We start from the raw sequence: 27,188 nt of genomic DNA on the forward strand, positions 1-27,188 counted from the left end.
CGGGGGGGCATTTTTTTTTCTTTGCTGCTGTTCCCGCGCCGGGGTCGGGGCCGGGAAACGAGGTGCCGACCTCGGCGGCGATTTTCGCGGGGGAGGAAGCGGGCCCACGGGGAGGGCCACACACACCTTGCGTCAGTAGGACCACTCCCCCTTTGACTGGGGACAAATGACGAGCTCTGATTTGGTGAAGCGTTGAGCAAGGAGGAAGAAGAAAAGACTCCACGCTAGGGCCAAGGGGAACAGCAGAACAGCTGTCGTGGGCGATTCAACACATGGCTCGTCTTGCGCTATTGACCATTGGGATAAGCTCGGCTTGTTACGGCTCATGGCGGTTGTGCAGATGTGACGCTCCAGGAACCCGATTTAGTAGATTCGGGTGTAGGATTGCTTCTCTGCCTGTGCTGAACTGCACACGACCATTTCGCAGTTACAGGCAGTATCGCATCCGCTCGAGCGAGATGCATTGCATCAGTCGACAGATCCATGCTTAGAGACTTGATTCCCAGGACCTTGTGACATGTTACAGAGCTTTGTGGCAGCGGGATTACAGTGGGATTAATTCCATGCCTGAGCGCTTCTTCAGGGGTCCACAGCCTGACGGGCAAGCCGTGGCGGCCTTCAGGTTCCAGGTTCCATTCCGATGGCCATCGCCTATGGGCTGCACCCCGCAGCGCTGAGACTGCCTGCACCCCTCCAGCTGCTGCCGTTGGCTCTCGGCGTGGTTAGCTCCATCTGCGGAAAGATCCAATTCCATCCATCAACACCATCACACTCGGGCCAAAGTAACCGCGAACCCGCCCTCCAGACGTCACCCCCAGCTCGATACATACGCTTCGCATGCGCTAGAACCTTGACTCATAGCGACTGGGCCACTGAGCCCTTGGTTCTTTGCTTCAACCCTTGCTATCTGTGCGATTGGGTCCTCGCATCGTTCACGCGCTCCGTGGGCTTTGTCCCTCGAGCTGTTCACTTCATTGGCATAGCTTAGCACCTCGATCTGCGCCTGCAGCCTCGTAGCCCACCATGGCTTCCACGCCTATGGATATCGACCGGTCGAATACCCCCAACGGCTCTTCCCTCAACATTCATCGCACCATTGGCGCCACCGCCTCCGTCTCCAACCTCTCCGATGTGATATCCAACTTTCGTCCTACCAAGGTACGACCCTTTGTTCATCTTCCGAGGCTGAGTTCTAATCTATCTACGCTTCCCATAGCTGTTTCGCCGCGATGATATCAAGGACGGACGCCCTCAGCCCTATGTGCTATCGATCGATTTCGACGACGAAGGCGAGCTTATTATGACCTCAGCCAGCGACGAGACGATCCAGATCTACAATGTCAAGGAGGGTCGTCATGACAAGAGCTTGCTCAGCAAAAAGTATGGTGTCAAGCTCGCCAAGTTCACTCACACAGGCTCAAGCATCATCTATGCCAGCACCAAGCAAAATGGTACCTGACCTCACCTCGCCAGGCTGGCTCCGCGGAACATGTAATGCTGATTCTTGCTGTTAGATGCGATCCGATACCTTGCGACGCACGACAACTCGTTCATTCGTTACTTCGAAGGCCACGAAGGCAGCGTAACTTGCCTGTCCGTCCACCCTGGAAGCGACAATTTCATCTCCTGCTCCCGAGACAATACGGTGCGCCTATGGGACACGCAAACCAAGAACTGCCAAGGTCAATTATTCCTCCGATCCCCCTACCTCGCCGCATACGACCCTTCTGGTACCGTCTTTGCCGTGGCCTGCCCAAGCAGTGGCACGGTCTTGCTTTATGATGCGCGCAACTACGACAAGGCCCCCTTCGCAACGGTCGATGTTGTGGAGCAGTGCCGGCGGGTGGATTCTCAGTGTCTCGTCAAGGGGTGGACAAAACTCGAGTTCTCTAATGATGGAAAATCATTGCTTGTTGGAACCCGTGGTAATGGACATTTCCTGCTCGACGCCTTTGAGGGCACGCTCAAAGCATACCTGCGCAAGCCAAACGGGGGAACAAGACGGCTGGCGGTTGGCGAGGCAGTATCTGGCGCTTCGACTGATGGAACTACTTTTGAGAGCAGTGGTGACTGCTGCTTTACCCCTGATGGCCGTTATATCCTCAGCGGTTCCAAGAAGGATGTGTTGGTCTGGGATAGCATGGCTACCCCAGGCGACAACAAGGTCCTCGAGCCAAACTGGACGCTGCCTGATAAGAGGGAGGCATCCGTGCTAGGCTTCAACCCTCGCTTCAACTTTTTCGCTACGGCTGACCAGGAGCTGGTGTTTTGGCTGCCTGATCCCCATGCATGAGGAAGCAGATCAGGATGGCGATAGGATGGGGTGTTTGAGAAGTTGGAAAACAAATAATCTCCATGAACGCTTGACGGAAAGGAAAACAATAGATACCCATGAATCATGATCTGGGATGCGATGACTGACACTGAATGTAATGGAAGAGCCTGTATATAGACCTTGCAACAATAAACCTGAATTTACCCTATCAGGCCACTTTGTAACCTGCGTATGAATGAATAAAGCATCCATGCTAGACCCGGCATCCATAGTATTACCCAATCGGGTCTTGAAAATAGGTCGGGGTTGGTGAGACCTGGAACCTACGCAACCGAGCTTACTCTCTCTATCCCACCACAAATAAGACAACTTGGGCAGCATCCTCGCTCCTTCACACCTCGTTATTTAATCCATTGAAAGATATAGGCACCTCATCATGGAGCCGCAAGTTACTGAGCAGGCTGGCGATCAAATAGACGGGCGTCCAAACTTGGCCGGTGAGTTGTGCCAGACGCATGGAGGTTACAGTTGCTGACAACCAGGCAGTGATGCCTCCCGAGATTCTGGCTCTGATACTGGACCAGCTGTCAACGTCTCGGGACTACTACAAGTCCATGTTTCGCATCGTGAGAACATGCCGTGTCTTGGCTGTCCGGACTCTCCCACGCCTCTACTCGCAAGACGTCACAGACTCGCTCAAGCTTCCTCGCAATCTGGACATGCCCATCGCCCTTCAATGGGCCTGCTGGTTCGGTGCCCTGGGGACAGCTGAGAGGTCGTTGGATGCTCTCTCCAATGTTTGCACGGATCTTGCTGCCAAGCTCATGAAGCCTTTTAACAACGACAACCTATACAGCTTGCGCTATCGTATGGCTACGAGGAGGCGCGCGATTACCCCCGCGCATGGCTACATGCACTGGAAGGATACCTCCTCTCTGTTGCATCTTGCTTGCCTCCGTGGAAATACTGCCATCGCCGAACTGCTGATTAGCAAGGGAGTGCATCCGAATACCCTGGACGGGGCCAACCTCCCTGCTTTGGCGTACGCGCTCAACCCGGACGTGGTGAGTTACAGAGACGAGTTCCAGAGAGAAGTAAAGAGGCTAATGGAATCAAGGCCCGGCTTCTTATCGAACAGGGAGCCGACGTCAACATCAAGCCACATGACAGTGACGAGACGTCGCTATGCCATCTCATCTCCCTAGGTCCAGTGGAAGCCCGTAAATGGGAGAACGAACTCAACCTGTCGCAAGGTCAGGGTGCTGTGAGAGCAGAGCACACAATCCAGGATTTCCCAGGGACTATCAAGTTTCTCATCGAAGAAGCCGGTGCAGATATTGACGCAGAAAAGATTGGAACAACCAATCCGCTTCAAAACGCTGTTCTGACTCGTCATGTTGAAGCTGTCAAGCTCCTCCTGGCCGCTGGAGCTTCTCCAAACCCTATAGATACGAGCACGGGTAGGAAGAGACTGTTGCTCGCTGATGCGCTCAGGCCAGGTCACAACCAGGAGGTTGTGAAGCTTATACTCGACGCCGGAGCCGAGGCTGATGTCGACGAGGGCCCCTACGAAGGACGCATCGAGCACCTCCCCATCATGAATCTGACGCTCAGGGGCAGCAACCCTCTGTATGCGAGGGAGGAGGCTCAGGTAGCACACATGGTCTGTCAGCGAGCCAAGAACATCAATGTGGTGGTTGACGGACACCCTGCCCTGTGGCACTATGTGAGGGCGGGTCGGCAGGATATTGGCCAGGTTTTGATTGAGCATGGGGCGGACCCTCAGAAGGCGAACGTTGAGGTTCGAGATACTGTTCTGCCGTTGGTGGCACTGGATACCCCGATTGCACCAGAAGATGATGGGGAGATACTTGATGGGTAATCATTAAGCTCTTGAGGAATTACTACAGTTAAATCGAAGAGGCCGCACCCATTATTTAGCCATCAATATCTATTTATCTGCACTTTGTACTTCCAGTATGAGATATTGTAAGCTCGGATACTGAATGTGAAGCTCAACAAACGTCAAGGTTGCACACAAGGCCGGGCTCTTGTGGTGTTGTGGCGCCTAAACTCTCCCCTCAAGCCCAGCCCCACCATGAATATCCCACTTCCAACCTCATCCATCTTCTTTCCTCCTCTAGCCCACATCGCAACGACGTCGACGTCGACCACACAGCCACGAACAATCTGCCACATTGAAAGACAGTGGATCGAGGCCTGTTACTATTAGGCAATTGCTGCCCCGCCCATCAGTCCTCGCGTATCCCGCCCGGACGCCCATTCTCACCGAGTTGCGCTTCTCATTGCGCACACGACACCGACTCGACGTCCCCGCGAGACGGCCATAGAGGCTACACGCAACAATGCCTTACTTCAAGACGAGCCAAGAATGGCTCGACCAGTCCATCGCCCTCCTTGATGCCCGACCCGCCACCGTACGTCCTCCCACCGTCCTCATCTCCCACGGCGCATAGCTAACCACCAAGCCCTCCAGACTCGCATCACCACAAAGTACTCGCTCAGCCCAGCGCCCTCGCGCCCCGACGATGCAGCAGCGACGGCCAAGCCCCCGCGCGGCAGCCTCATCCTCAAGACGTACGACCCCGTCAGCGGCGTGGCCCTCAAGTACCGCACCACAAAGGCCGCAGAGGTCTCCCGCCTCGTGCACGCCTCCCTCGGCCGCCTGGGGAGGAGCATGGCCGCCGTCCCCGACGTGCCCGAGGTGGCGATGGCGGACGCTGGTGAGGAGGAGCAGAAGGAGCAGCAGCAGGCCGCGACGTCACAACAACCGCCTGCGGCGCAAAGTGGAGGTGGTGGTGGAAAGAAGAAGAAGAAGGGCAAGAAATGAATGAGGTGGTTAAATGTTGAGCGATGTAGTCAAAACTCGAGCTCTTAGTGACAACGGCTATCTTTAAAAGAGCTGAGATCGGATATCTGATGAGATGACGAATAGATTTCGCAAGAAATCACGATTAGAAGTACACATCTTGACCTTAAAGTCCTGGAATATTTACACGACTTCGCAGGAATATCATCTTTGAGAAATACCACCTCTTTTTGAAATCATGACGGGGCATCCACTTTCATATTTGACTGGGCTTCAGCTAGAAAGCATCCTACCACACAACTTCATACATATTTCATCACGGAGAGCATCGAGGCACGAGGAACTGCAGGCTTATTTATCTAATCAATTCATCTCTAATCGAGTGCTACAGTAATATCGTCATCCATAAACACAATTAAACCATCAATGCTGTTTTCATCCACCCAAAGTTCAATTCCCCCAAACGCCTTGTGCCGGTCTGAGCAAATCCAGCTTCAGGACTGGCCTCGATCGTAATTAGCCAAGTATCGCTGCCCCGAGGCTCGTCTCAGTGTAGAGTAACAAAAAAGGAAGTAAGACAGGGTATATGTTCATATGTGCGCGTACCCCTGGGTCCACTAGGCCCAGGCCAAAGGAAAGAAAACGACGTGAGACGAGACATTTAGAAGTCCTCGTCGAAGGTGAAGTCACCGCCGTTCTCGCCCTTGGGTGTCTCTTCCTCAGTGTTCTTGTTGGCGCTGTGAAGGACACCAGCCTTCTGGTAGTCACCGACACGCTTCTCGAAGAAGTTGGTCTTGCCACCCAGGGAGATGTTCTCCATGAAGTCGAAGGGGTTGGTGGCCTTGTAAACCTTCTCGTTGCCGAGGGCGACCAGGAGACGGTCAGCGACGAACTCGATGTACTGCTTCATGAGGTCGGCGTTCATGCCGAGAAGGGCACAGGGGAGAGCCTCAGTCAGAAACTCCTGCTCAATGGTGACGGCATCGGTGATGATGTCCTGAATGACTTGCTTGCTAGCACGGCCCTTGAGGTGGGAGTGGAGGAGGCATGCAAAGTCGGTGTGAAGACCCTCATCACGAGAGATGAGCTCGTTAGAGAAGGTCAGACCAGGCATGAGACCACGCTTCTTGAGCCAGAAGATGGAAGCAAAGGCACCGCTGAAGAAGATACCCTCGACGGCAGCGAAGGCGACGAGACGCTGAGCAAAGGACGAGTCCTTGTCCTGGATCCATCGGATAGCCCAGTCGGCCTTCTTGCGGATGCAGGGGATGGTCTCAATGGCGTTGAAGAGGTAGGTTCGCTGAGAAGGCTCCTTGATGTAAGTGTCAATGAGCAGAGAGTAGGTCTCGGAGTGGATGTTCTCCATCATGATCTGGAAGCCGTAGAAGCATCGAGCCTCGGGGATCTGGACCTCGCCGCTGAATCGCTCGACAAGGTTCTCGTTGACAATGCCGTCAGAAGCGGCGAAGAAGGCAAGGATGTGGGAGATGAAGAACTGCTCGTCAGAGGTCAGGCGGTTGTTCCAGTCGTGGAGATCCTTGGACAGATCAATCTCCTCGGCAGTCCAGAAAGAGGCCTCGGCCTTCTTGTACATCTGCCAGATCTATTGTGGCGTGTTAGTATTGGGGTCTAGGGTGGGGACCACTTTACGCGTCTCGGACGCGTCACATACCTCATGGTACTTGATGGGGAAGAGAACGAAACGCTGGGGGTTCTCTTGGAGAAGAGGCTCATCGGCCTCCTCAGCTTTGATGCCAGGAGCCACAGTGGGCTTCTCCTGCTTCTCCTGGATGACCTGCTTCTCTTGCCTCTTAACCTCCTCCCACTTGGCCTTCAGGTCGATACCGGCGGTCTGGTTCTCCTTGTTGGAGGTACCAAAGTCGAGCTTCTTGGCGGGAGACTCCATCTTGAAGTTCTCAATGGCAGAGGCAGCCTGTTGGACAATCATGTTAGCTATCAATTGCCCTTGTATAACGAGAAGAGGTGAACCGTCGTCGACGTCACTAACCTGCTTGGAAGGGGTGACTTGCGCAGCCATTGTGGTGTTTGTATGTGTCAAATAGAAGAAATGGAACGAAATGTAGGCAAGACAAGGCGGAAACACGAAAAAGGCTTTGTATGCGTTGTGTACTGTTGAAGGGAGAGGATGTGGACGCGGTGGTTTATGATCTGGTCGAAATATGAGCTGAGGCAGACGGGATGGGCTTTTGTATAGCGGTGATGCGCTATCACGTGGATCGGAACGCGTCGCGGTGAGTTCTCTGCGTGGTGGGCCTGTGGGTCAATTAAGGCGCTAGCGGCTGGGGTGTCACTGCGCGTCACTGGGTGAACCAGGGGTTTTCGGTGCCTTTCGGGGCAGAGACCAGCAGCGCCAAGGCGCTAAGACGTCCGCTGAGACCATCTGAATCTCCAGCCACCAGCATGGAAGAGCCAAATGGGACGCGTAAAGACGCGTTTCGACAAGCTTCACGTTCGTCTTTGGCAAGGTCAAGTGCTGTACTTTTTGTTTTTCCATCTCCACTGCCTTGTACCTGCGTTCATTGCAAGGGAGGATTATTCAGGCTTGGTCAGGGTTGACTGGCGTCATGGAGGGGCCCGGGTTTATCAATCAGCACATCCTTACATATCTCGCGTCGTTGGGGCAATGCGAAATGGGCTGCAGCTGGGGCATGACGCCCAGCGGGACCGAGCTCACCCGGGCGACTCAGGTCTTGAGGCGGTGGAGGTCATGAAGGGGTCGCAGAACATGATTCAATTCTGAGACGGTGTATTAGAGTGCTTGGAAAACCAAATAATCGGTCTCTGGAGCTGATGGTGTCTAATTGCCAATTTTCCGCGGCTCTGCATCTCCCCCCAATGGCCAGAGACGCGTTCACAGGGTCACACCGCATTCGAGTCGGTGACGACCGAATGTGACGATACCAGCTAGGTTGGCGCGTCTCCAAGCATCTCCGGTTGCTAGAGCTATGCCGGGCACGGAAATTCCAGGGCTCGAACTAGGTTGTGTTGGGATAAACCGATCCCTCAGCTCATGGCTCAGGCTCGAGGCTCTGACGCTTTGCTTCTTCGTGTTCCGCTGGTTCCAGTTGCTCGGTCGATCAGAATGCCAAGGAAATTTATCAGATCCTGCTCTCGCATGTAATTCGTCGACACTGACCCACGCGCTGGCATCCACTTTAGTCAATTAAACTCGTGTCTTGTCGTAGAGCTTGGTACTGTACATCACTCATTCACACATGATACATTCCACACGCGCCTCAAGGCCGTGGTCCATGCAAACATTATCTTAAACGCCTTGTCCATCGTGAATAACCCTTGAGAATCTGACTCACAGGGACCCGCCAGTTTCGTCAGCCTGTCCCTCTTCCGACTCTATCATGCATAACTCCGAGTATCCGGGGTCTAGCGTCGGTCCCTACGGTGGGACGACCGGCGATGGTTTCGTGACCCGGAATTAACCTCGCCCATCTCGACATCATGCGGCCGAGACTTGCTGCGACCAAAGAATCCACGGCCTTCGCGGACCCGTGCTGGCTCTGGCTGGCTCGGGTGACGACTGTGACGGCCTTCGCGGCTGCGTGGAGGTCTATCCGGCATGGATTCATGCCTTGACGGCGGGCTTGAAACGTATTCGGGCGGATCTTGCATCTGCAATCGATCGAAATGTTCTGGGTCGCTAGGATCAACGGCTGGCAACGGCTGTCCACTCTTGCGCAAGTTCTCCTTGCCCTGTTCACGGAGGTATGCCTCGAGAAGAGCCGCGTTGCGGGTATTGGCCCGGAATGCGGCATCAGCAAGGTCGCCAATGAATGGGATGATTCCAATGCCAAAATCGAACAGGATGTTGACCATCATCCTAGCCTTGACAGAGGTTGGAAGTCCACCATCGATTTGCATGCATGTCTTCAGGACGAGAATTGCCATGAGCATGTCCAAGACGTCACCAATGCTATCCGGTTCTGTGTTAGTCTCATCATGCTTCCTGGGTTACGAGGGGCAACTTACGCAGGGATCAAGCCCAGGGCGCTGCCCCAGCCGAAACGGACACCACAGCAACTGAAGAGAGCCAGGTCTAGACGATAAGCTCGACGCTTAACCTTGGTCAAGACCTTGCCATCATGCTCAGAGATGCCCGGGGGAAGAGCCTTCTTGCGCTTCTTGAATTTGCCATTTGGCGTTCCGTTGAGGCGAGTGGCCGGGACTTGTTCAAAGTAAGGGTCCTGCATGGGTTAGCCTTCATGACCGCGGGGGAATGTGAGCGCCAAGGAAGGATTCTTACCTCAGTTCCAAACTTGTTCTGTATGGTTTCCCCCAGAATCTTTTTGGTGACGATCTTGGCGATTGCGGACGTCATGGTTGCTGTCTATGAGAACCAATATGAACTCTGCTTCGAAAGCCAAGCGCGGTCTATCTTTATAGTTGATTCGTATCGGATGCTGACCAAGGCCGGACGATGGCTGGCAGGAGCGTTTGCTCTCAAGGCGCTTGTGTCGAATTCAACGTGGCAGGAACCAAAAAACGAGGCACAGTGTTGAAACACAGAAACCAAGAATTCTTTGAGAGAGACACCAGCCTTTTTGATCGATGCTAGTCTACCTGTGCAATCAAGGCTGCGCGGCCTCGTGGATTACCGGTTTTTTAAACAGCACCTATGATGGGATGACTGCGGTGAGGCAGCCCGGAGGCCTTGGGCGATGATGTAATTACTGGTGCCCCTTCCAGCCATCACGGCACCACCCAAACTTCTGGAACCTGCAAACCACGGCGAACCCTTGCGATCTGGAAGCGTTGACTGGCTCAACACCACAGACTAAACCGTTCTACTGCTGCAATGCCGATCACGCGTGCGCTGGCGTTCTCCGTAAAACTTGGCTTTCTGAAACGACGCGAAAAGCGTTCAATGCAACAGGAGGGAGCTTGCTGTGATCCAGAGTCCAGGCCCTGCACCGCCACTCTCAACAAGCTGTATGCGCCTAAATCGTGGCGAGTACTGTCAAAGGTGGCGCAGCCCCCAAGCTCTGATCGTTGGGCAGCTCTAGAGGGGCAGGCGCGGATGGGTCTGGTCTGGTCTGTCTGTGATCTGGCTGGCTCACTGGTCTGATGCGATGCTGTCAAACCTGACAACAACACATCAAATCGCATCCAACGTCGACGATTTCGGCTATAGCAATTGTCTCCCGAACCCCGCATATCACAAGGAACGCTGCGCCCCATCACCCGCTTCCACTTTCTTAAGGTTCCATCTCCTTCGGCTGGCGGCTTGCGACTCCGACGACCGCGCGCGTCTTTTCGTTTGTCGCAGTTCTTCTTTGCGTCATCCCGGCTCTCGCGCCTCAACCATGGTCAGCTTGCCTTCACAGCTACGATCCCATCGCCGTCTCGCAAAGTCTTGAAAGGAAGAAAGAAACAAGGAAGAAATCAAGGAAATCGACATCCCACCATAGTATGCGCTGGGGGAGCTCGTTATCATGGCCGAATCACAGATGCAGTTAGAGGATTGTATGTGTTGCTGGCGACGCAACTGCAAACAGGAACTGACACAAAAACCGTAGGGCTGGACGACCTCTGCGTCCGCTTCATCATCAACCTCCCGCAGGAGGATCTCTCCTCCGTCGCGCGGATATGCTTCCAAGTCGAGGAAGCTCAGTGGTTCTACGAGGATTTTATTCGTCCACTCGACCCGACCCTGCCGTCCATGACGCTGCGCACCTTTTGCCTTCGCATCTTCCAGCACTGCCCCTTGTTGGCCAACTTCTCTGTCGAAAACCACACCAAGGCATTTGAGGAGTTCCTCGAATACAAGACCCGAGTTCCGGTTCGGGGTGCTATCTTGTTGAACGAGGCTATGGACTCGACTGTGCTAGTCAAGGGATGGAAGAAGGGCGCCAACTGGAGTTTTCCACGAGGCAAGATCAACAAGGATGAGGATGATCTTGACTGCGCTGTTCGAGAAGTCTACGAAGAGACAGGTTTGGACCTACGAGCCGCTGGGTTGGTGCCTACCGACCATAGACCCAAGTATATCGAGATTGCAATGCGCGAACAGCATATGAGGCTCTACGTCTTTCGCAATGTCCCGATGGACACCAAGTTCGAACCGAAAACCAGGAAGGAGATCAGCAAGATTCAATGGTACAACCTGTCCGAGTTACCTGCTTTCCGCCGGAAGAACAACCAACAGCAGGACACGGCTGCTATTCCCAACGCTAACAAGTTCTACATGGTTGCTCCGTTTTTGGTGCCCTTGAAGAAATGGGTCGTCTCGCAGAAGAAGATTGATGCGAGGAAAGCGGCCAGTGGCTCTCACCCTCACCGAGCTATTGACGAAGCTCATCTTGAGGACGATGCATGGAAGACCGACACCGGTGCCGAAACTGCCGACCAGGCGCCAGCCATAGACACACATCAAGGTGCTGAACAGGAGCTTCATCGGCTGCTGAAGATACAGCAACCCACTCAGGGCTTGCAGGCACCTACAGCTCCTGCTCAACAGGATAAAGGCAGTGCTCTCCTATCTATTCTTCAGGCTAAGGGCGGACCTGCAGACGCCGTGCCGCAACCAGGGGCTTACCAACCTCACACTCCTCTGGACATGACGGTTGGTGAGGCACCTCAACCTCGGACACCCCATCATCATAACCATCACCATATGCCTTCCATCACCACTCAGCAACCACCTCCCTCGTTCCCTTACTCGCCTAGCCAGGTCGCCCGGTGGAATATGCCCCCTCCACAGCAAGCGAGAAACGAACAGCCGTTCAGCCAACAATATCCTATTCCTGAGGGGCAGTACAAGAGCAACCAAGCTCCTTTGGTACATCCCCAGCCACTTCCTCCTCAGGTGGAAAGGTCTGTTTTCAACAGGAGCGTATTCCAAGAGGGCGATCAGCCCAACTATCCCGGTGCTCCTGTGCCATTCAACAACCCACAGACAGGACAGTATGGATATTCCAACCAGGCATCACAAGCCCCGATTCCTGTAGAGCCTCCAAGACAGCCCCAGTTGAACGGACAGTCGATGGCGCTTCTGAACGCTTTCAAAGGTACAAACGCTTCAGCTCAGCTCAAAGAGAACATCCAGCAACCTCAAATGCCCAACCCCGGCTACCAGGGCCAGAATCCAGCACCTGCTTACAGCAACTTTGGCGGACCGCAGATACCTCCACAAGTCCCCCCGCATACAGCTGGTATCCTAGGTGGCTACAATCGCTCTCAACCAAGTCCCAAGGAACTTCCAGGCTCCAAAGTTGGGCCGCCCGCCGATAACCACCGAAACGCTCTCCTCGGCATGTTTCGCAAGGAGGATCAGGCCCAGCCACACGCCCAGGCGCCCCAACATGGCGGTCAGCCTGCTTCTGGAAACCTGCTGAACGAATTGTTCCGTTCAGCAGGTGGAGATGCTCGGCAGGCTCAAGTTTCCTCGCGAGCCAGCGCAGACACTAACCCGTCCATTTCTCTGGAAGCGTTGTCTATCCACCCTCGGCCTTCTCAGTCTGGTACCCCTGGGTCTCAAGGAAGGGCAGATTATGGGCAGCAACATGGCCCTCTTCCCCAAGGACCGGCCACCTCTCAGCCCGCCCAGCCTATCCGTATTCTTCAGCGAGGCCAGAATGACCAGTTCCTGCGTGTTGGCGGGCCCTCCACAGCATCTCCACAAACTTCACAGGCGTCGCCCAGTGGTCTTGCTGGTCACTTGCAGCCTGTGCCGGCGGGAGCCAGTCCCGGTGTCACACCGTCATTTCCTGCGCTCAACCAACGTCGTGAGTCTGGGCCTGACCAGAAACGACAACTTCTATCTCTCTTTGGAAAACAACCATCCCCTGCCAGCTTGGAGGCAGCTAAAGGAAAGGAGGTCATCGCGGGAACGCCGAGATCTCGTCTTGCTTCTTTGGCTTCTGGCGCCGGCGAGCCGGGGCTTGGAAACCTGCCCCCTTCTCGCCGCGGCAGCCAGACACCAATTTCACCCGCGGAGCGCACCTTTTTGCTAGACTACCTGCAGTCTGTTACCAACAGCGCCAACCGGTGAGACAAACGTTGGGCATTTTGTTTTATCATGCGTTGGAGTATAGTTAGGATTGGGGGAGCATATTCAACGGGGTCTTGCTGTCTTGGTCGCGAAGGTGGCTAGTTACCTACTATCTAGATACTCACAATGCATTTCTCGCAACTTGAGTGTGCTTTGAGGCGCAATTGATTGAATATTTTCAGCCGCCGTGTTGGATTAGATGTTGGTGAACAAATCTAGGCTCGAAAGGTGACAGGTCAAGGTTCCGTGCTTGAATGTTTCTAAGGGGTGGCCTCGGTTGGATATTCACATATGGGTAGAGGCGTGGCTATACGCATCAGCAAGGCGCAATGCATCTGGATTTCCTAAGAGCAAGAATCTAGAAAATGGTTGAAACTGGGGAAGTCTCACGAGCATTTGTGCTTGGCGTCACGGTCATTAGGGGTAGTAGCATCTACGACGAGACAGAGAACATTGAACATGCTGAAAACGTTCCAAAATTGCACCAAATTTACTATAACATATGCCTCTAGGATAGTGTTCATCCTCTAATGTAGTGGAGGCATCCTCAAGTGGCTAACATCTTTGGTGGGTGTGTATAAATAGGGGCTACACAAGATGATAATAATGTTTTTTGCCATTGCTGTATGTTGACAGCTTGAGAAATATAATTCTTTCGAATGTGAAGACCTGATTCTCTCCCGCTTGCACATATAGCGGACGCCAAGGCAGGGAGATGTTGGATTATCACGCCCATGCCGATGAACACTTGGATGCGTGATCGAGATGTAAAGCACAAGAACTTCTGTAATTCAACCACAGTAGACCACACTGGAGATTTAATCAATCAAACGGGTTCTTTCCATCCCAGATGCTTCTGATTCGCCGATAACCTCCTCCCCCTGAATCACGCACACCACGGCACTGCCAGGCCAGCTCCGGAGCGCATACCCTTATATATCACTTCCAAAGACAGGGACCTCAACAGACAGGCGTCAAAGTGGCCGAGCGGCGACTGTTCAGCAGTTCCTGACGAGGTGCGATCTCCAAGATGGCCGATGCATCGGGGACGGCGACGTGCGCTGATATAAGGTGGGCATGTCGATGCATCAGGGCTTGGGTTCGGAGAGCGCTCAATGTCACCGAGGCACCTGTCCTCTACGCGCTTCTTTTTTTTTGCTTCTTTTTGGTGATGTTCATTGGATTTTAAACTTCTTTTTGGTTGTGTTACGTGTGGTTGAAGTTCATCTTTTGAGGGAGTTGGTGAGGTATGAGGCGTGGTGATGCACCGTAATGGCGTCTTTTTGGAGTTGAGCTTTAGGATGACTTTAGGCCTCAGTCTTAGGCTCCACCCTGCCTCAGTCTTGCTTGTGCCAGAGTTCTTGGGTTCGAATCCTGTTGCTTCTCTTTGATTGATGTGTGTTCCACATCCCCTGACTCCCACCACATGAGTGTTTGAGGGGCTCGCCTCCCCCTTTCCGGCTCTGGCGAGTGCAGGTCTTTCGAAAGACCTATCAGACACTGGCGCTTCTTCAAGATATGTATAAAAAGTTAAAAGAACGTGATTCAAAGAGGCTGGGATGCTAGAGTGTTGCTCGCAATGGAGGTGCTGACGATGGGGCTTGGTGTTCGCCCAAGGATTTGGATACAATGGCCATGTATCCTTAACCATGACGCAAAAACGAGATGAATAACACATCTTCTGGTTCTATTATTCTAATAATCCTTCACATTCTTGTCGCTGGTGCAGAGCGTTTTGCTCGAGTCGCTTCTGGTACATGGTAGATGCCAGGGGCGAAGAAAGGGGGTCAACCAAGATGCGCGAAATGGCCCAAAAGGAAGATCATGGCACTGAAAGACTCAAATGAATCTTGCAAGTCTTGCTAAATATGCCAGAAAGAAAACCGTGAGTACAGAACTCAATTGGCTGTGGGTTGGTTGAGTGACTGAGGTTGAGGACGCCTCAAGGCATTGCGCATCACACCTCCTTCTTTGCGCATGCGCCGACCACCCTACGTAGGATACTCCGACCAAGGTAGGTATATATACCAGAAATCTGCGTCCCTCTGTCACCCAACAACAAAGGCGGCTCCGACTGGTCGAGTGGTCATATCTTGCGAGATAGTGATGAGGATTAGGATCCACATCCTAAGGCGCGTCAGCACCTGAAGGAAGGCGGTACACCTGAGGCTGTCAAGCCATAGCGTGCGATCCGTGGTGGTGGAGCGCGCCTGTCGTTGTTGGGCCTTTATTTTTTGCCATTTCTCTTGACTGTTTCCGTAGAAGTGAGATCGACAGGTGAGGCCTTGGCAATATCAATATTGTGTGTGTGTGTATGTGGGTGACTTGATGTTGGGAGGATGGTCACTGATCATAAGGCTGAGACTAGATGCCTACAAGTCGATCAAGAGATCGGACGAACTCCGAGAAGCGAGATCTAATGTTCGAATCCCACAAGAACAATGAGTTTTGGAAACCCAAGATTTTCCTTGATGAATGACACCACGCACGAATCCAGGGGCACAAAAGGGGTCAACTACGGAAAGGGGCTTTACATATCAAAATCTCATTTCTCAAACTCAAACACATTAAAATGCCATTGAAAACCAGGCAAATCGTACAAGGGTATCTCGTAAAAGAGCTTTCCATCTAGGCCTCGACAGGAAGCAGACACATAGACAAACATTAATGGAATCAGTAATAGTCCTCGTCATCCGAGTCATCCTCGCTATCATCTTCATCCTCGTCGTTGTCATCAGTCACATCCAGCACCTGGAAGCGGTTGGCGACCTGACTCGAGGACGCGGAGCCGCTCGAAAAGTTACGCTTCGACACGATGCCGGGCCTAGAACCCTTGGTCTGTGTTGGCAAGTTTCTTGGGGGCTGAGCGCATTCATCGGCTGCCCATTCAATATGGGAACCTTTGTATTCACTGCAGGAGAGCATCTGTCAGCTCCTTTGCCACCTAAGAAATAGACGGCCGTAATTCAGGGCAAATCAACTTACAGTCGGCTCATCATACAGTTTCGTGCAAAGATGGCGTTGTGGACCGAGTTGGTGCTGATGTAGCACTCATCCCTGAAAAACTCAACCTTGAGGACGTGGAGATTGTGAATATGCGCAAGATCTGCCCGAATGCTCTCCTCAGTGAGGTTGGGATTCCGGTTGCGGATGACAAAGTTGCGAGTGGCACCTCGGCTGATCTGATGGCAGACATGAGGTGCAAGGATAAATTGCTGCTCGTTCCATTGCACGGGGATCTATCAAAGTGAGTCGATGCGGATCCTAGAGGAATGGCGAGTCACTCACTGGTGCGCCACGGATGCGCAAGCCATGCTCCCGGGCACGTTCAAGAAAGGCGGCAGCATCATCCCCGTACATGAACGACACAGTGGCAGTATGCTCCTTCGGGCGAAGATAAACCTCAAGAAGGGGACCCCCGCGAACAACTGCAGTGATATCACCACGTCTAACGCCGGAAGGGAGGTTGAACAGCCGGACTGATCTATGGGCGTTGCGCTCCAATCGTCGATTGGGATCGTACCGGTTGCCACCCTGTGGTGACTTGGGTTCCTGGCCCCATGGCTCGGTTGGCGATTCAACAGACGGCGACTGACTGACTGGGAAGGGGTCGGTATCGGGATGAGGCCATTCTCTGTTGGTCTCAGTCTGGTGATGGCCCTGGTAAGGAGGTGCTTGAGGATTGTATGCGTGGCCACTAGAGTTAGGCTGATAAGAATGCCCGGACGAGGCAAGCGGATCTGGATCGCTCAGCAGCTGGAGCCAGTTAGCAGGGTTCCATATGCAGGAAGGCGAAACAATTCGCCTATTCACGGAGAGAGTGTGTAATTGGGATCCTTAAAACGTACATCAAGAGCAGCATTACTGATCCCTTGGTTGACGAGCTTCTGGCGAAGGCAAGCTATTAATAGATAAGGTTAGACATGTTTTCTCTGGGGTATTTGATAGCTCTGTGAGCATCTGAATATTGTGATTCCTTGAGGCCATACCGTATCTCTGAGCGATCTTGACTAGTCTATCGTATTCTGCTTGAGAGATGTAAACCCCTGGGCCCTGAGAGTTCTTGGGTGAAGGTTAGCTTGGTGACTGGGAAAGATTCCGGTATGAGGTTTGGCTCGAGAAGGAACATACGTTCTGGTCCCTGTAGTAAATAGGTAGTTAGTTACTGAGTCCCAGTCATTCCTGCTACAGGAGCGCCATTCGCATGATTGTGTCGATAAAGCACTCGTAAATAGGAAGGTGAGGTGCTTGGCACTTACTGCATAGAACTCATGTTGACGCCTGGTCACTACTGATCAAGACGCCTTTTCTCTTGAAGTGATGATATGGAAAAGTAAAGGAGAGAATTAACGATGGCAGCGCCCGTGTTGATTTTATCTTCCAGGTGCCGCTGGAGGACGAGGCGCTATGGCAGTGCCTGACAGCAGCAAACAAACTGGCAGAAATTTGATGCCTTGTATCAGTTCAACCAAACGCCGGGAGCATGAAAATTCCACGTGCCGCTGCTGGCAGCCAGCTGTCATCTGCCATCCGCCGCCTTGTTTTGTTGGTCGCTCTTGCATTTTATGACCCCGGTAATTGACGGAACAGATGGATAAAGTTGATGGGACGGGTGAAGCAAACACTTGTTTGTTTGTTTTATCATATCTGCAAGTTTCGAACTTATTACTTTGGATTATGATAACAAACAAGTCGATTCATGGGGTAGCTGTACATCATGGTTGGATATAAGTTGAGGAGGCAGATGATGTGCCTGCTGCGACATGATAAGGTACCCTGTATGATTGGTATCAAATATGTTGACCCAATGGTATCTGGAATATACTCAGCACACTCATCTTGGTAATCATAAAGGCGAATACAAGTCATGGCTCAGAGATGCTCGATATCAATACATCTGTTGACGCTGTCATGTGATCGAAATCAGAAAGTATGGATAGCTTCTTTTACATGCGGGACGAGTCTCGTTGCAATGAAACCCAAACTTCCACATCACCCCTGCGATGAAACGACGGGAAAGAGCGGCATCTAAGTACTCGTCCTTCATCAATCACCTTTGATATGTCCCGACAAACCTGAGTCAATAGCGTGCCATCGGATCACACCGGGCAGCGTGTAACCTGGTAGGTTGCGTTTAGAGCATCGGAGGATTAAAACGGTTGACAGAGACTAGCAAACGGCGGGATCTTTTTAGTTCGAGACAGCAGACAGGCTGTCATCCCGCGCCTGACTTCAACGGGCAAGGAAGAGCACGGCACGGCAAGGCATGGCAGAGGCAAATGGCTTTTCTCACTCGGCAGCAGCGCATGTTCTTGTCGTGGTACACGACATCTGGGATCAGCAAAGGATACGAGAAGCACATGATGACGACGACAGGTAGCATCCATCCATCTTGAACACCCGCAAAAAAAGAAGAAGGCCCGGCTTAAAAGAGAAAATCTGGCTTTGCTGATGGAACCCTGAGCCATGTTTAGTGCATGATTACCGAGAATAGCGGGTTGGGTTTAGGGGACTCCGGCCTGGGACGGGGACGGCGGGGAGCGGGAGACGGGATCACAGGTTATTTTTAGGAGGGGAGAGCGAACAACACGAGATCACGTGTCGGGCCACCCAATCGAATTTGGCACAGGTGTCAGCCATCCGTGGAGATGAGATGGCCACACACGCAACCCAGCCCCAGCTCGCGAACATGCCAGCCAGCCAGCACCTCACGCAGGAAACTCTGTCTGACTTGCCTGCGGTCGCTTGCTTGGTCACAGGCCTGCGATCGTGGTGGTCATTACTCATCGACTTGGTGAGAGCTTGATGAGGGGAAGGCTGCAACTCAGAAAGTATGATAGAGCTGTAGAGAAATGATGGATACGCTCAGATAAATAAACCTCGATCAGGGGTTGCCGTGTCAGACAGAGCTGAACGCTTATTGTTGTTTTCTTTTTTTTTCTCCTCAGCTGTCCGCCAGTCTCGACCAGGCTGTGCTACCACACTCGTGGGAGGCCAGCGCCACTGAGGCCCTGTGAGAAACCGCTACGGACCGCTGACGTCCACTAGAAAAAACGGCCGGGGCCCCCTCCCAAAAAGGAGACGCTGGTCGAAGTCAATCGAGGTACGTACCCTCCGGGCAGTGCTTTGGTGCAACGGCGAGCCTATGAAAACGCAGGATGGGAAACAACCCCTGTCTCGCTCCTTCATTCAGGATGGGCTGTCCGGGTCTCCTGCTGGGCCAACACGACGCCAACGCTTTCCCTTGTTCATCCTCCGCTCCTCCCTCCCGTGTCCTTTCCTTCCATCCATCACGCTCCCTGTCCGCTTGCTTTTCTTGCTCAGGCTGCCTGTCCTCTCGCTTTTCTCTTCTGTATTCTTCTCGAGATTCATCCATTCCAGCGTTTTGGAGGTCAACGGCAACGACCATCATAGCTTGGTTGTCTCTCACTTTGCTATTTTACTACACTCGCTTCGCCATTCGCATACCACTCGCTTTTCCTGCTGTCGACTTGGATCACCCGTTTTTGCTTGTCTCGCATCATTCTCGTTCCTGTGACACGGCATCACGATTCATAACAACGGCATCATCATCATTTCGACTCTCCATCATCGAAGCTTGTAAACCTCTATCGAGAGCACTGTGACTACGACCGCTGTAGCCACTTCCCCCAAACCACCTCGACTCCCTTTTTCTCTCGACAAATCCATCCACATCGCCCATCATGCGTCCCGCCTCGGGCCTCGTCCAGCTGGCCGTCTGCGTCTCATCTCTCGCTCCCCTGACTGCAGCATGGCCTGACTGGTTCCTCCAATCCGACTCGATCGTCGTTGCTAGAGATGTGGTTCGGCAAGAGCGTACGTCAGCACCCTTGCACCCGAGAAAATTAGACACTAACTTGTCACAGTGCCACAAGAGACCGGCTTCCTCGAGCCTCGTGCGGACGAAGAGTCCACAACCCAGGAAGAGGCCACCAAGACTGGCAAGGAGGTCAAGACGACAAACCTCAACACCGCCAAGGTCGAAACGGGAACAGATGACTCGGAGTCCGACAAGACCAACACCGACGAGGAAACTTCGGCAACTGGAAAAGAGACCAAAAAGAAGGGAGAGACGGGAAAGACCAACACCAAGGATGCTAAGCCTACTCGAACCAGCTACTCCTTTGATGTTCCTGCTGGCGGTGTGAACATGCAGACTCCTGAGACCTTGTTCCAGCCCACGCCTCTGTACAAGATTGGTGACTATGCCACCTTTGGCTGGAACTATACCTCGCTCAAGGGTACTCCCACTGCCATCGACGTGCTCGTCAGTTGCTCTGCCAATGCTGAGACATACACTCTCGCCGCCAACACAACCTTTGAGAAGAACCCTTCTTACACCTGGGACACGGGCAAGCAAGCCAACAATGTCAACGCTCCCCTTGTTGTTGGCCTTTACACTCTCATCATCAAGGACTCTGATATGGGTATCAGCGATGTCCCCGACCCAGGCTACCTCTCGGTTGCCAGGACCTTCCAGTTCGGCATGTACACCCCCCGAGACTACGTTCCATACAGCGAGTGGACTTGCGATGTTTGCAACGGCGCACCTGGTCTCAGCCATGGCGGCATCGCTGTGGTTCTGTCCATGACTCTGGTCACGATTGCCTCGTTCACCTGGTTCGTCACCGGCCTCGGTCTGCAATAATCAGCTTGTATTCGCGCTTGGTTTGGAGTTAGTTTTTCGGGTTCACGTATTCATTCGGCGGGCAAGCATCGAACGGGCATAATTATGCTCCCTTTTCACATTGGACATGCTATTCAGAAGCTTCTGGGGAGGGCGTTAGTAGAGGGATGATTTTAAGGTGAAGGTACCGCTCAAGGACGGGAAAAACTCCAATTTGGATGCTTCATGATCTGATCGCCACAGAGTAAATCATGTAATGATTCTATATACATCTTAATCTCGTCGGTCTTTAGGATTACCGAACGAAACAGTTTGTTTTCAAGGAAATATTTTACAATTTGGCACAGGTATCAAGTCGTCGTCATTGCCCCGTCATTGTGCTGTGATCTGACATGGATCTACAATATGAGGCTTGGGCTTCTATTGAAGATGGTTCATGGGGTGCATGTTAACGTTAGTCTACTTGTGGGTATATGGTTATTTATGTCGGCATAGAACAATGTGTCGTTACATGTTTGGCAACTCCCAACCTTGTCACTTTCATCATGACTGGATATGGAGTTTGCATCTTACACCATCCGTAGCTGGAATCCAGCTCCCCTCTCTTCCCGATCCCGCCCCTGAAAAATGCCGGTAAAGTCGACATCGCCCAAAGACGCAGCCTGGCCGCGCACAGGCGCATGTGGCTCCTGTCGCCGACGCCGCTCCTGGCCGGCCTTGCTTGGGAACGTGGGGAACATGCTCTCAGGCTTGGGCTTTGGGTCTTGACGGAAGTATTCATGCTGGAGCATCTCGCGCGCCGTCGGCCTGCGGTCCGGATCTAGTGATAGGAGGTCGGCTAGTAGACCGGCCCCGGCCGAAGTGAGGCCCGGGAAGCGGGCGCGAACGACGGAGCCGGATGCGGCAGCCGTCTTGGGGAGGCGGAGGGTTCGGGCGTTTGGCAGACGACGGAAGCCTGGCCAAGATTCATCTGTGGGAACGCCGCAGAGTTCAAAGATGCGCGAGACCTGGTCGACTTCGTTTTTGCCTTGGAGAAGGGGCTCACGGGTGAGAAGCTCGCCAAAGATGCACCCGACACTCCACATGTCGACGGCGGCGCCGTAGGACTTTGCGCCGAGGAGGAGCTCCGGGGCACGGTACCAGAGGGTGACGACGAGCTGGGTGAGCTTGGGAGGGGGGTCGCCGACGTAGCGGGCCATGCCAAAGTCGGCGATCCTGAGCTGGCCCCGGTTGTTGAGGAGGAGGTTGGACGTCTTGAGGTCGCGGTGGAGGATCCAGTTGTCGTGGAGGTAGGCGATACCCGAGGTGAGCTGGAGGAGGAGGCGCTTGACCTCGGAGGAGAGGAAGGGCTCGGGCATGTCCTCGAGGATGCTCTTGAGGTCGTGCTCGACGAACTCGAGGACGAGGAATAGGGAACTGCGAGGTGGGTTTGTTAGTTGTGATGTCTCGACGGTTGGAGAGGGCGCGTACTTGTCTGGTCGTGATACATCGTCTCCCACGACAACCTCCACCATGGACACAATGTTGCGATGCTGGGAATCCTTCAAGATCTGGATCTCACGCAGCCCCGTAACCGGCAGGCCATTCCGATCTGCTGGATCCAGCTTCAACCGCTTCAGCGCGACAACCTTGCCGGTAGCCTTGTCTGTCGCCCGCGCAACCCACCCATAGGTTCCCTCCTCGATATCGTTCAGCTTCTCGTAGTTCTCGACGCTCCTGCACTTGGACCAGCCACCGGCAGGAAATCGCAGCAGTTTCGCGGGGGGTTGTTTCTCGTTGGCGCCAGCACCAGGTTCGGGCGTGATCCTCCGTCGCTTCGAAGGCCGGTCATCGTCGACGTCGAGCGATGTTCTGGCAGCTGCGGCCTGCGCTTGCTTCTCCGCCTCGAGCTTGCGGGCCTTTTCTGCCTTTTTGCGTCGCTTCTCTTCCTTGAGTTTGGCGTCGAGACGGGCGTCTTCTTCGGTGTCTGCCCACCGCGACTTGCTTGACATGACGGGATATGGAGCGCGTGATTGATCGATGCGGTAGCGTAAAAGAGGCCGTCTTCAATTATTCCAAGATTCGAAACTGAATGAGGCGATCGATTCGTGTGTTATTGCATGTAAAGAGTTGGGGTTGCTCGAGCTTTCCCTGCGAGCTCGGGGAATTTGTCTTATCTTATCAGCAGCGGCTGTTCAACTCCAAGAAAAGCATCGTCATTGGCGCTTGACATGTGCTTGCCGGCACCTTCTCAATGAGAACCTCACCAAAACCCTGCACAATTGACAGGCCCCGAAGATGATGAGACCACTCAGCGCTCGACCGCTTGCGAGGCTCAGCGGAAGTCGTTGGGTACAGAGGCCTAGCTTTGGAGCTGCTAGAAGCTTCTCATCGACTATTCAACGGTTTCAAAGCGAGGGTGAGGGTGAGAGGAAGTGGTCTACGCCTTTGGCCAAGCAGCTCTTTGAGGCCATCTCTGTAAGAATGCCAAATCTCAATTATATAAACCAGGCTGACATCGTAGACAACCGGACCTGTTCCTTTGGCGAGCTACATGCGCATGTGCTTGACGGGCGATCTTGGAGGCTACTACACCGGAGCCATTGGCGAAGGACGGGATCAGTTTGGAGCAAAGGGCGATTTTGTGACATCACCAGAGATATCTCAGATCTTTGGAGAACTCATTGGTATCTGGTTTCTCGCTGAATGGATCAGCCAAGGTCGACCCAAGCAGGGCGTGCAGCTCATCGAGGTTGGGCCTGGCCGAGGTACTCTGATGGACGACATGCTTCGGGTGAGTGGTTGCCTCTGTCATATTCTCAAGAAGAGTTACTGATCTGCTTCTAGACGATCCAGAGGTTCCCTGCAATGTCAAACAGTATTGACGCCATCTACATGGTCGAGGCGAGTCGCGAGCTGAGGGACGCCCAGAAGCAGCTTCTCTGTGGCCCGGATGCTTCATCATCAGAGTCCAAGGCTGGCTTCCATAGTCCCAGCAAGTATAATGGGAAGCAGATTGTTTGGACGGACACTATCAAGTCCATTCCCATCGGTGAGTATCGCTCATCAACTTATAACGAACTCTTTCTAACATATTGTCCAGAACCCGACAAGACACCCTTCATCATCGCCCACGAGTTCTTTGACGCCCTCCCCATCCACAGCTTCCAGTCAGCTCCAGCCCCTCTACCACAAAGCAAGTCCCCCGCCTCTCCTCAACCACAGCAGCCGTCACACGACACCAAGCCCACCATGGAGTGGCGCGAGATGATGGTATCGCCAACTCCTCCCGGCGCAACCCACGCCGACCTCGGCACGCCCAAGTCGGAGCAGCATGAGCCTCCCCCCGAGTTCCAGCTCATCCTCTCCTCGGGAACCACGCGGCACTCACGCTTCCTCCCCGAGTCTTCACCCCGGTACCGCAAGCTCAAGAACGTCCCGGACTCGGTCATCGAGGTGTGCCCAGATGCCTCCATCTACGCCACCGATTTTGCCGCTCGCATCGGCGGCTCTCCCCAGCATCCCAAGCCCAAGCCCAGCGGCGCCGCTCTCATCCTTGACTACGGCACCTCTGACACCATCCCCATCAATTCCCTCCGCGGCATCCGCCAGCACCGTCGCGTGAGCCCCTTTTCCGCCCCAGGTCTCGTCGACCTGAGCGCCGACGTCGACTTTACTGCCATTGCCGAGGTGGCCACCTTGGCGAGCGAGGGCGTCGAGGTCCACGGTCCCATTAACCAGGGGGATTTCCTTGAGCTGATGGGCATTCGTGAGCGTGCTGAGATGCTGACCAAGGCCCCTGGCGTCGACAAGGAGACTGCTGGCAAGATTGATGGAGCGTGGAAGAGACTTGTTGACAAGGGGCCTGATGGTATGGGCAAGCTCTACAAGGCTCTGGCTATTCTACCAGAGAACGATGGACGAAGACGACCTGTTGGATTTGGAGGCGATGTCAATGCTTAGACATGACGGATCAGCCAAGATATCGGCCATAAATGGTGTCTCAAGAGGCGGAAAGAAGACACATGTACTATCGTGTAAACCCATCAAAATCGGTATGGATTGTATAGGTACTCAGGGAGTCGTGTAAAATTCAGGTTCTATCCTTTTCACTATGTAACACGTCACGCAACCCAGGCCATACAAGATAACAATGGAAAAGAGAGAGAGAGAGAGAGCAAAAAACACACAAAAACTTCCGATTCATTCACCAGTCCCAGAATTGTTGCCCATCACATAGGTACCTACTTGTATACAAAGATGCGCCAGCTGTCAGTCATGCGCAATCTTGTCCCTTGCCCCTACGGCTTCTTTTATTTGCCTTTTACAAGCTTCGCGTCCTCGTCGTCACTTCCATCATCAGAAAACTTGTCTCCATCCTCGCCAATGGCAAAGATGGTCTCGTTTTCTAGTGACTCGCGAGGAGCTGTGCGAGTGTTTCGTTGTTGGCTGGCACTTTGTGACGAGCTAGAGAACGACAGGCCGTTGGAAGCCTGCGAGTTGTTCTGAGGCTTGCCCAACTGAGCCTCCTCATCGTCTGAATCTTCTCCAGGGACACCAATGTCACCAATCTCAAAGTTGCCGTCATCGTCCTGGGCGATCTCGTCACTCATGGCGAAGCGGCGGTTGTTGGCAGTAGGGCGCCAGAGGTAAGCGATCCAGGCAACGTCCGCCAAGTACACAATGTTCAGCCAGCCATCAAGGACAAACCATCGCGTCTTCCAGTGGAAGGGGACAAAGTCAGGGTCGCTGGAAGAGGCAAAGGTGAAGCTGTTGAAGAAGAAGAATCCAAAGATGACCAGGACGCTGATGAGGATGGCCCACCAAAGCTTCCTGTACATGGCCTCCTTGGCGTGCTGTTTTCGCTCACGGAGGTCCTTGAGAGTGAAGTTGAGAGAGTTGAGTGTCCATACATAGAAGGCAGTGAGTGTGCCAGCCAGGGGGAGCACAATCAGGAGGATAAAGGGGCCTGGAGTATGTCAGAAGAATGGTCCAGGAAAGGTCAAGGATAAGTTCTTACCTGCGGTCTCAGGAGTGATGGAGAGGTTGGTGATGGAGTACACCAGTCCAAACAGGAAGTGTGCAGCAGCAAGCCATCGGACCCAAATCATGGTTCTACCAAGTGTAGGCTTCACCACGCCATAGCCCATACAGACGATGAGCAGCAGGAAGAAGGAAAACGAGTTTCGGGCCGCATTGAGAACTCCAACAACGGTAAGCAAAACCTTGGACCCAATGTTGGCGCCGTTGCGGTTTTGGTAGTCTAAGTCGCGTCAGCACAGGCTAGTAAACCTCTGGATCAGGTCACAAACCATAGAAACCCCAAGTCATGAGCATCTCGAGGACTAAGAAAATCAAGATGGCTGTAATGTAGTTCTGCACAGCCACTAGGATATGTTAGCGCAAGAGCCAGCGCAATGGTCAAAAGACGCGCTTACAGATGTCATGACGATGCTGATAGTACAAGAAGCCCCAGAAGACGGCGATCAGAGCATATAGGATAGTCATTCCACCATAGAAGGGCAACTTGGGAATTTGTGTGGCCTGAAGCTCGCCATAGGCGTTGCGGTACTCGACGACGGCATCGTATTTCTCGGTGTTGTACTTGCCCGTCAAGACACAGTAGTAACCGGTCTTCTTGATGGCATAGTTGATCGGGGTGGCCTTGTTGAGGTGGACGGCCTTGGTGAGGATCAAAGTTGATGATCTCTTGTCGGCGTCGGGGGCCAGAATAAACTTGCCCTTGTCGGTCTCGTTACAGAAGTTTTGCTTGATCAGATCGTCCCTGCAGACTCCAAATCGCTAAATGGATACGTCAGATGAGAGCCGAGACTGGGGGGTATTTGCGCGAATGCTCACGTTGGCGGGGTTATCGGGATCCTGTACTCCAACGAGGCCCCTGTCCTTCCACTCGAATATCACCAAGCTGGCGATCGGATCTTTGTCGTTAGACTGGCTGGTGTTGAGGAACTTGGTGAGGATGAAGGGATCGACGGGTCCGCCCCATGAGCTTCGGCTATACATGCCTGGTCTATGTTAGATCGAATTGCGCGATGAGCTTGATTTATATAGCTTACCGGTGCAGAACTCCTGGTAACCATCTTTCTCGCTCTAAGGACCATTAGCAACTTGCGCCCGAGGATCCGATCGATAGCACCGTACCAGTCCAACCTCGTAGGCTTGAGCAGTCCAAAGGGATGTGCCCAGCACGAGTAGTCCCGTGAGGAACCTCATGTTCGATATATCGTCGTCGTTGTTGCGGCGGAAGCTTCGGGACAAGTAGTGGGGAGATAGGAGAGTGTGATGTTGGATGATGGTCGAGGCGAGGACAGGACAGAGAGGGAGAGCTAGGGAGCTTCGAGACGGACGTTTAAGTGGTGGCGTCGCAGCTTCTACAATTTATGGAGCATGTCGAGCCGGCCAAAAGGGA

General features: G+C 53.4%; 11 protein-coding genes across 11 annotated transcripts; 6 read left to right on the forward strand and 5 right to left on the reverse strand.

Moving 5' to 3' along the window:
* Positions 1-1,023: 1,023 nt before the first annotated feature.
* On the forward strand, positions 1,024-2,293 carry LRP88_06939 (WD-repeat containing protein SWD2; the record flags this gene model as incomplete). The annotated part of the gene is made up of 4 exons (XM_083243476.1): positions 1,024-1,158; positions 1,217-1,401; positions 1,474-1,491; positions 1,582-2,293. 4 exons carry the CDS (start codon positions 1,024-1,026, stop codon positions 2,291-2,293), a joined length of 1,050 nt encoding a protein of 349 aa, XP_083100700.1.
* Positions 2,294-2,711: 418 nt separating this feature from the next.
* On the forward strand, positions 2,712-4,157 carry LRP88_06940 (ankyrin repeat-containing domain protein; the record flags this gene model as incomplete). Its single annotated transcript, XM_083243477.1, has 3 exons — positions 2,712-2,772; positions 2,822-3,339; positions 3,393-4,157. The coding sequence occupies 3 exons, from the start codon at positions 2,712-2,714 to the stop codon at positions 4,155-4,157; spliced, it is 1,344 nt and encodes a 447-aa protein (XP_083100701.1).
* A 484-nt stretch (positions 4,158-4,641) lies between these two features.
* On the forward strand, positions 4,642-5,126 carry LRP88_06941 (signal recognition particle 9 kDa protein-domain-containing protein; the record flags this gene model as incomplete). Its single annotated transcript, XM_083243478.1, has 2 exons — positions 4,642-4,713; positions 4,773-5,126. 2 exons carry the CDS (start codon positions 4,642-4,644, stop codon positions 5,124-5,126), a joined length of 426 nt encoding a protein of 141 aa, XP_083100702.1.
* A 640-nt stretch (positions 5,127-5,766) lies between these two features.
* Positions 5,767-7,143, reverse strand: LRP88_06942 (ribonucleotide-diphosphate reductase subunit RNR2; the record flags this gene model as incomplete). The annotated part of the gene is made up of 3 exons (XM_083243479.1): positions 5,767-6,708; positions 6,778-7,038; positions 7,114-7,143. The coding sequence occupies 3 exons, from the start codon at positions 7,141-7,143 to the stop codon at positions 5,767-5,769; spliced, it is 1,233 nt and encodes a 410-aa protein (XP_083100703.1).
* Positions 7,144-8,507: 1,364 nt separating this feature from the next.
* On the reverse strand, positions 8,508-9,459 carry LRP88_06943 (DUF4112 domain-containing protein; the record flags this gene model as incomplete). Its single annotated transcript, XM_083243480.1, has 3 exons — positions 8,508-9,054; positions 9,111-9,325; positions 9,385-9,459. 3 exons carry the CDS (start codon positions 9,457-9,459, stop codon positions 8,508-8,510), a joined length of 837 nt encoding a protein of 278 aa, XP_083100704.1.
* Positions 9,460-10,573: 1,114 nt separating this feature from the next.
* Positions 10,574-13,131, forward strand: LRP88_06944 (decapping enzyme complex catalytic subunit; the record flags this gene model as incomplete). Its single annotated transcript, XM_083243481.1, has 2 exons — positions 10,574-10,604; positions 10,658-13,131. 2 exons carry the CDS (start codon positions 10,574-10,576, stop codon positions 13,129-13,131), a joined length of 2,505 nt encoding a protein of 834 aa, XP_083100705.1.
* Positions 13,132-15,804: 2,673 nt separating this feature from the next.
* LRP88_06945 (RNA-binding protein) lies at positions 15,805-17,337 on the reverse strand (the record flags this gene model as incomplete). The annotated part of the gene is made up of 7 exons (XM_083243482.1): positions 15,805-15,955; positions 16,117-16,370; positions 16,420-16,887; positions 16,980-17,032; positions 17,121-17,193; positions 17,263-17,272; positions 17,321-17,337. 7 exons carry the CDS (start codon positions 17,335-17,337, stop codon positions 15,805-15,807), a joined length of 1,026 nt encoding a protein of 341 aa, XP_083100706.1.
* A 2,498-nt stretch (positions 17,338-19,835) lies between these two features.
* LRP88_06946 (uncharacterized protein) lies at positions 19,836-20,800 on the forward strand (the record flags this gene model as incomplete). Its single annotated transcript, XM_083243483.1, has 2 exons — positions 19,836-19,968; positions 20,019-20,800. 2 exons carry the CDS (start codon positions 19,836-19,838, stop codon positions 20,798-20,800), a joined length of 915 nt encoding a protein of 304 aa, XP_083100707.1.
* Positions 20,801-21,348: 548 nt separating this feature from the next.
* Positions 21,349-22,770, reverse strand: LRP88_06947 (kinase-like domain-containing protein; the record flags this gene model as incomplete). Its single annotated transcript, XM_083243484.1, has 2 exons — positions 21,349-22,195; positions 22,250-22,770. The coding sequence occupies 2 exons, from the start codon at positions 22,768-22,770 to the stop codon at positions 21,349-21,351; spliced, it is 1,368 nt and encodes a 455-aa protein (XP_083100708.1).
* Positions 22,771-23,312: 542 nt separating this feature from the next.
* On the forward strand, positions 23,313-24,721 carry LRP88_06948 (S-adenosyl-L-methionine-dependent methyltransferase; the record flags this gene model as incomplete). Its single annotated transcript, XM_083243485.1, has 3 exons — positions 23,313-23,552; positions 23,606-23,810; positions 23,862-24,721. 3 exons carry the CDS (start codon positions 23,313-23,315, stop codon positions 24,719-24,721), a joined length of 1,305 nt encoding a protein of 434 aa, XP_083100709.1.
* A 350-nt stretch (positions 24,722-25,071) lies between these two features.
* On the reverse strand, positions 25,072-26,992 carry LRP88_06949 (lung seven transmembrane receptor-domain-containing protein; the record flags this gene model as incomplete). Its single annotated transcript, XM_083243486.1, has 7 exons — positions 25,072-25,727; positions 25,779-26,021; positions 26,071-26,145; positions 26,197-26,560; positions 26,618-26,784; positions 26,836-26,869; positions 26,921-26,992. The coding sequence occupies 7 exons, from the start codon at positions 26,990-26,992 to the stop codon at positions 25,072-25,074; spliced, it is 1,611 nt and encodes a 536-aa protein (XP_083100710.1).
* Between the last annotated feature and the right edge of the window lie 196 nt (positions 26,993-27,188).

The sequence above is a fragment of the Fusarium phalaenopsidis genome (assembly GCF_050370095.1).
Source record: "Fusarium phalaenopsidis strain FUZ10S chromosome Unknown contig_32298, whole genome shotgun sequence".
Taxonomy (NCBI): Eukaryota; Fungi; Ascomycota; class Sordariomycetes; order Hypocreales; family Nectriaceae; genus Fusarium; species Fusarium phalaenopsidis.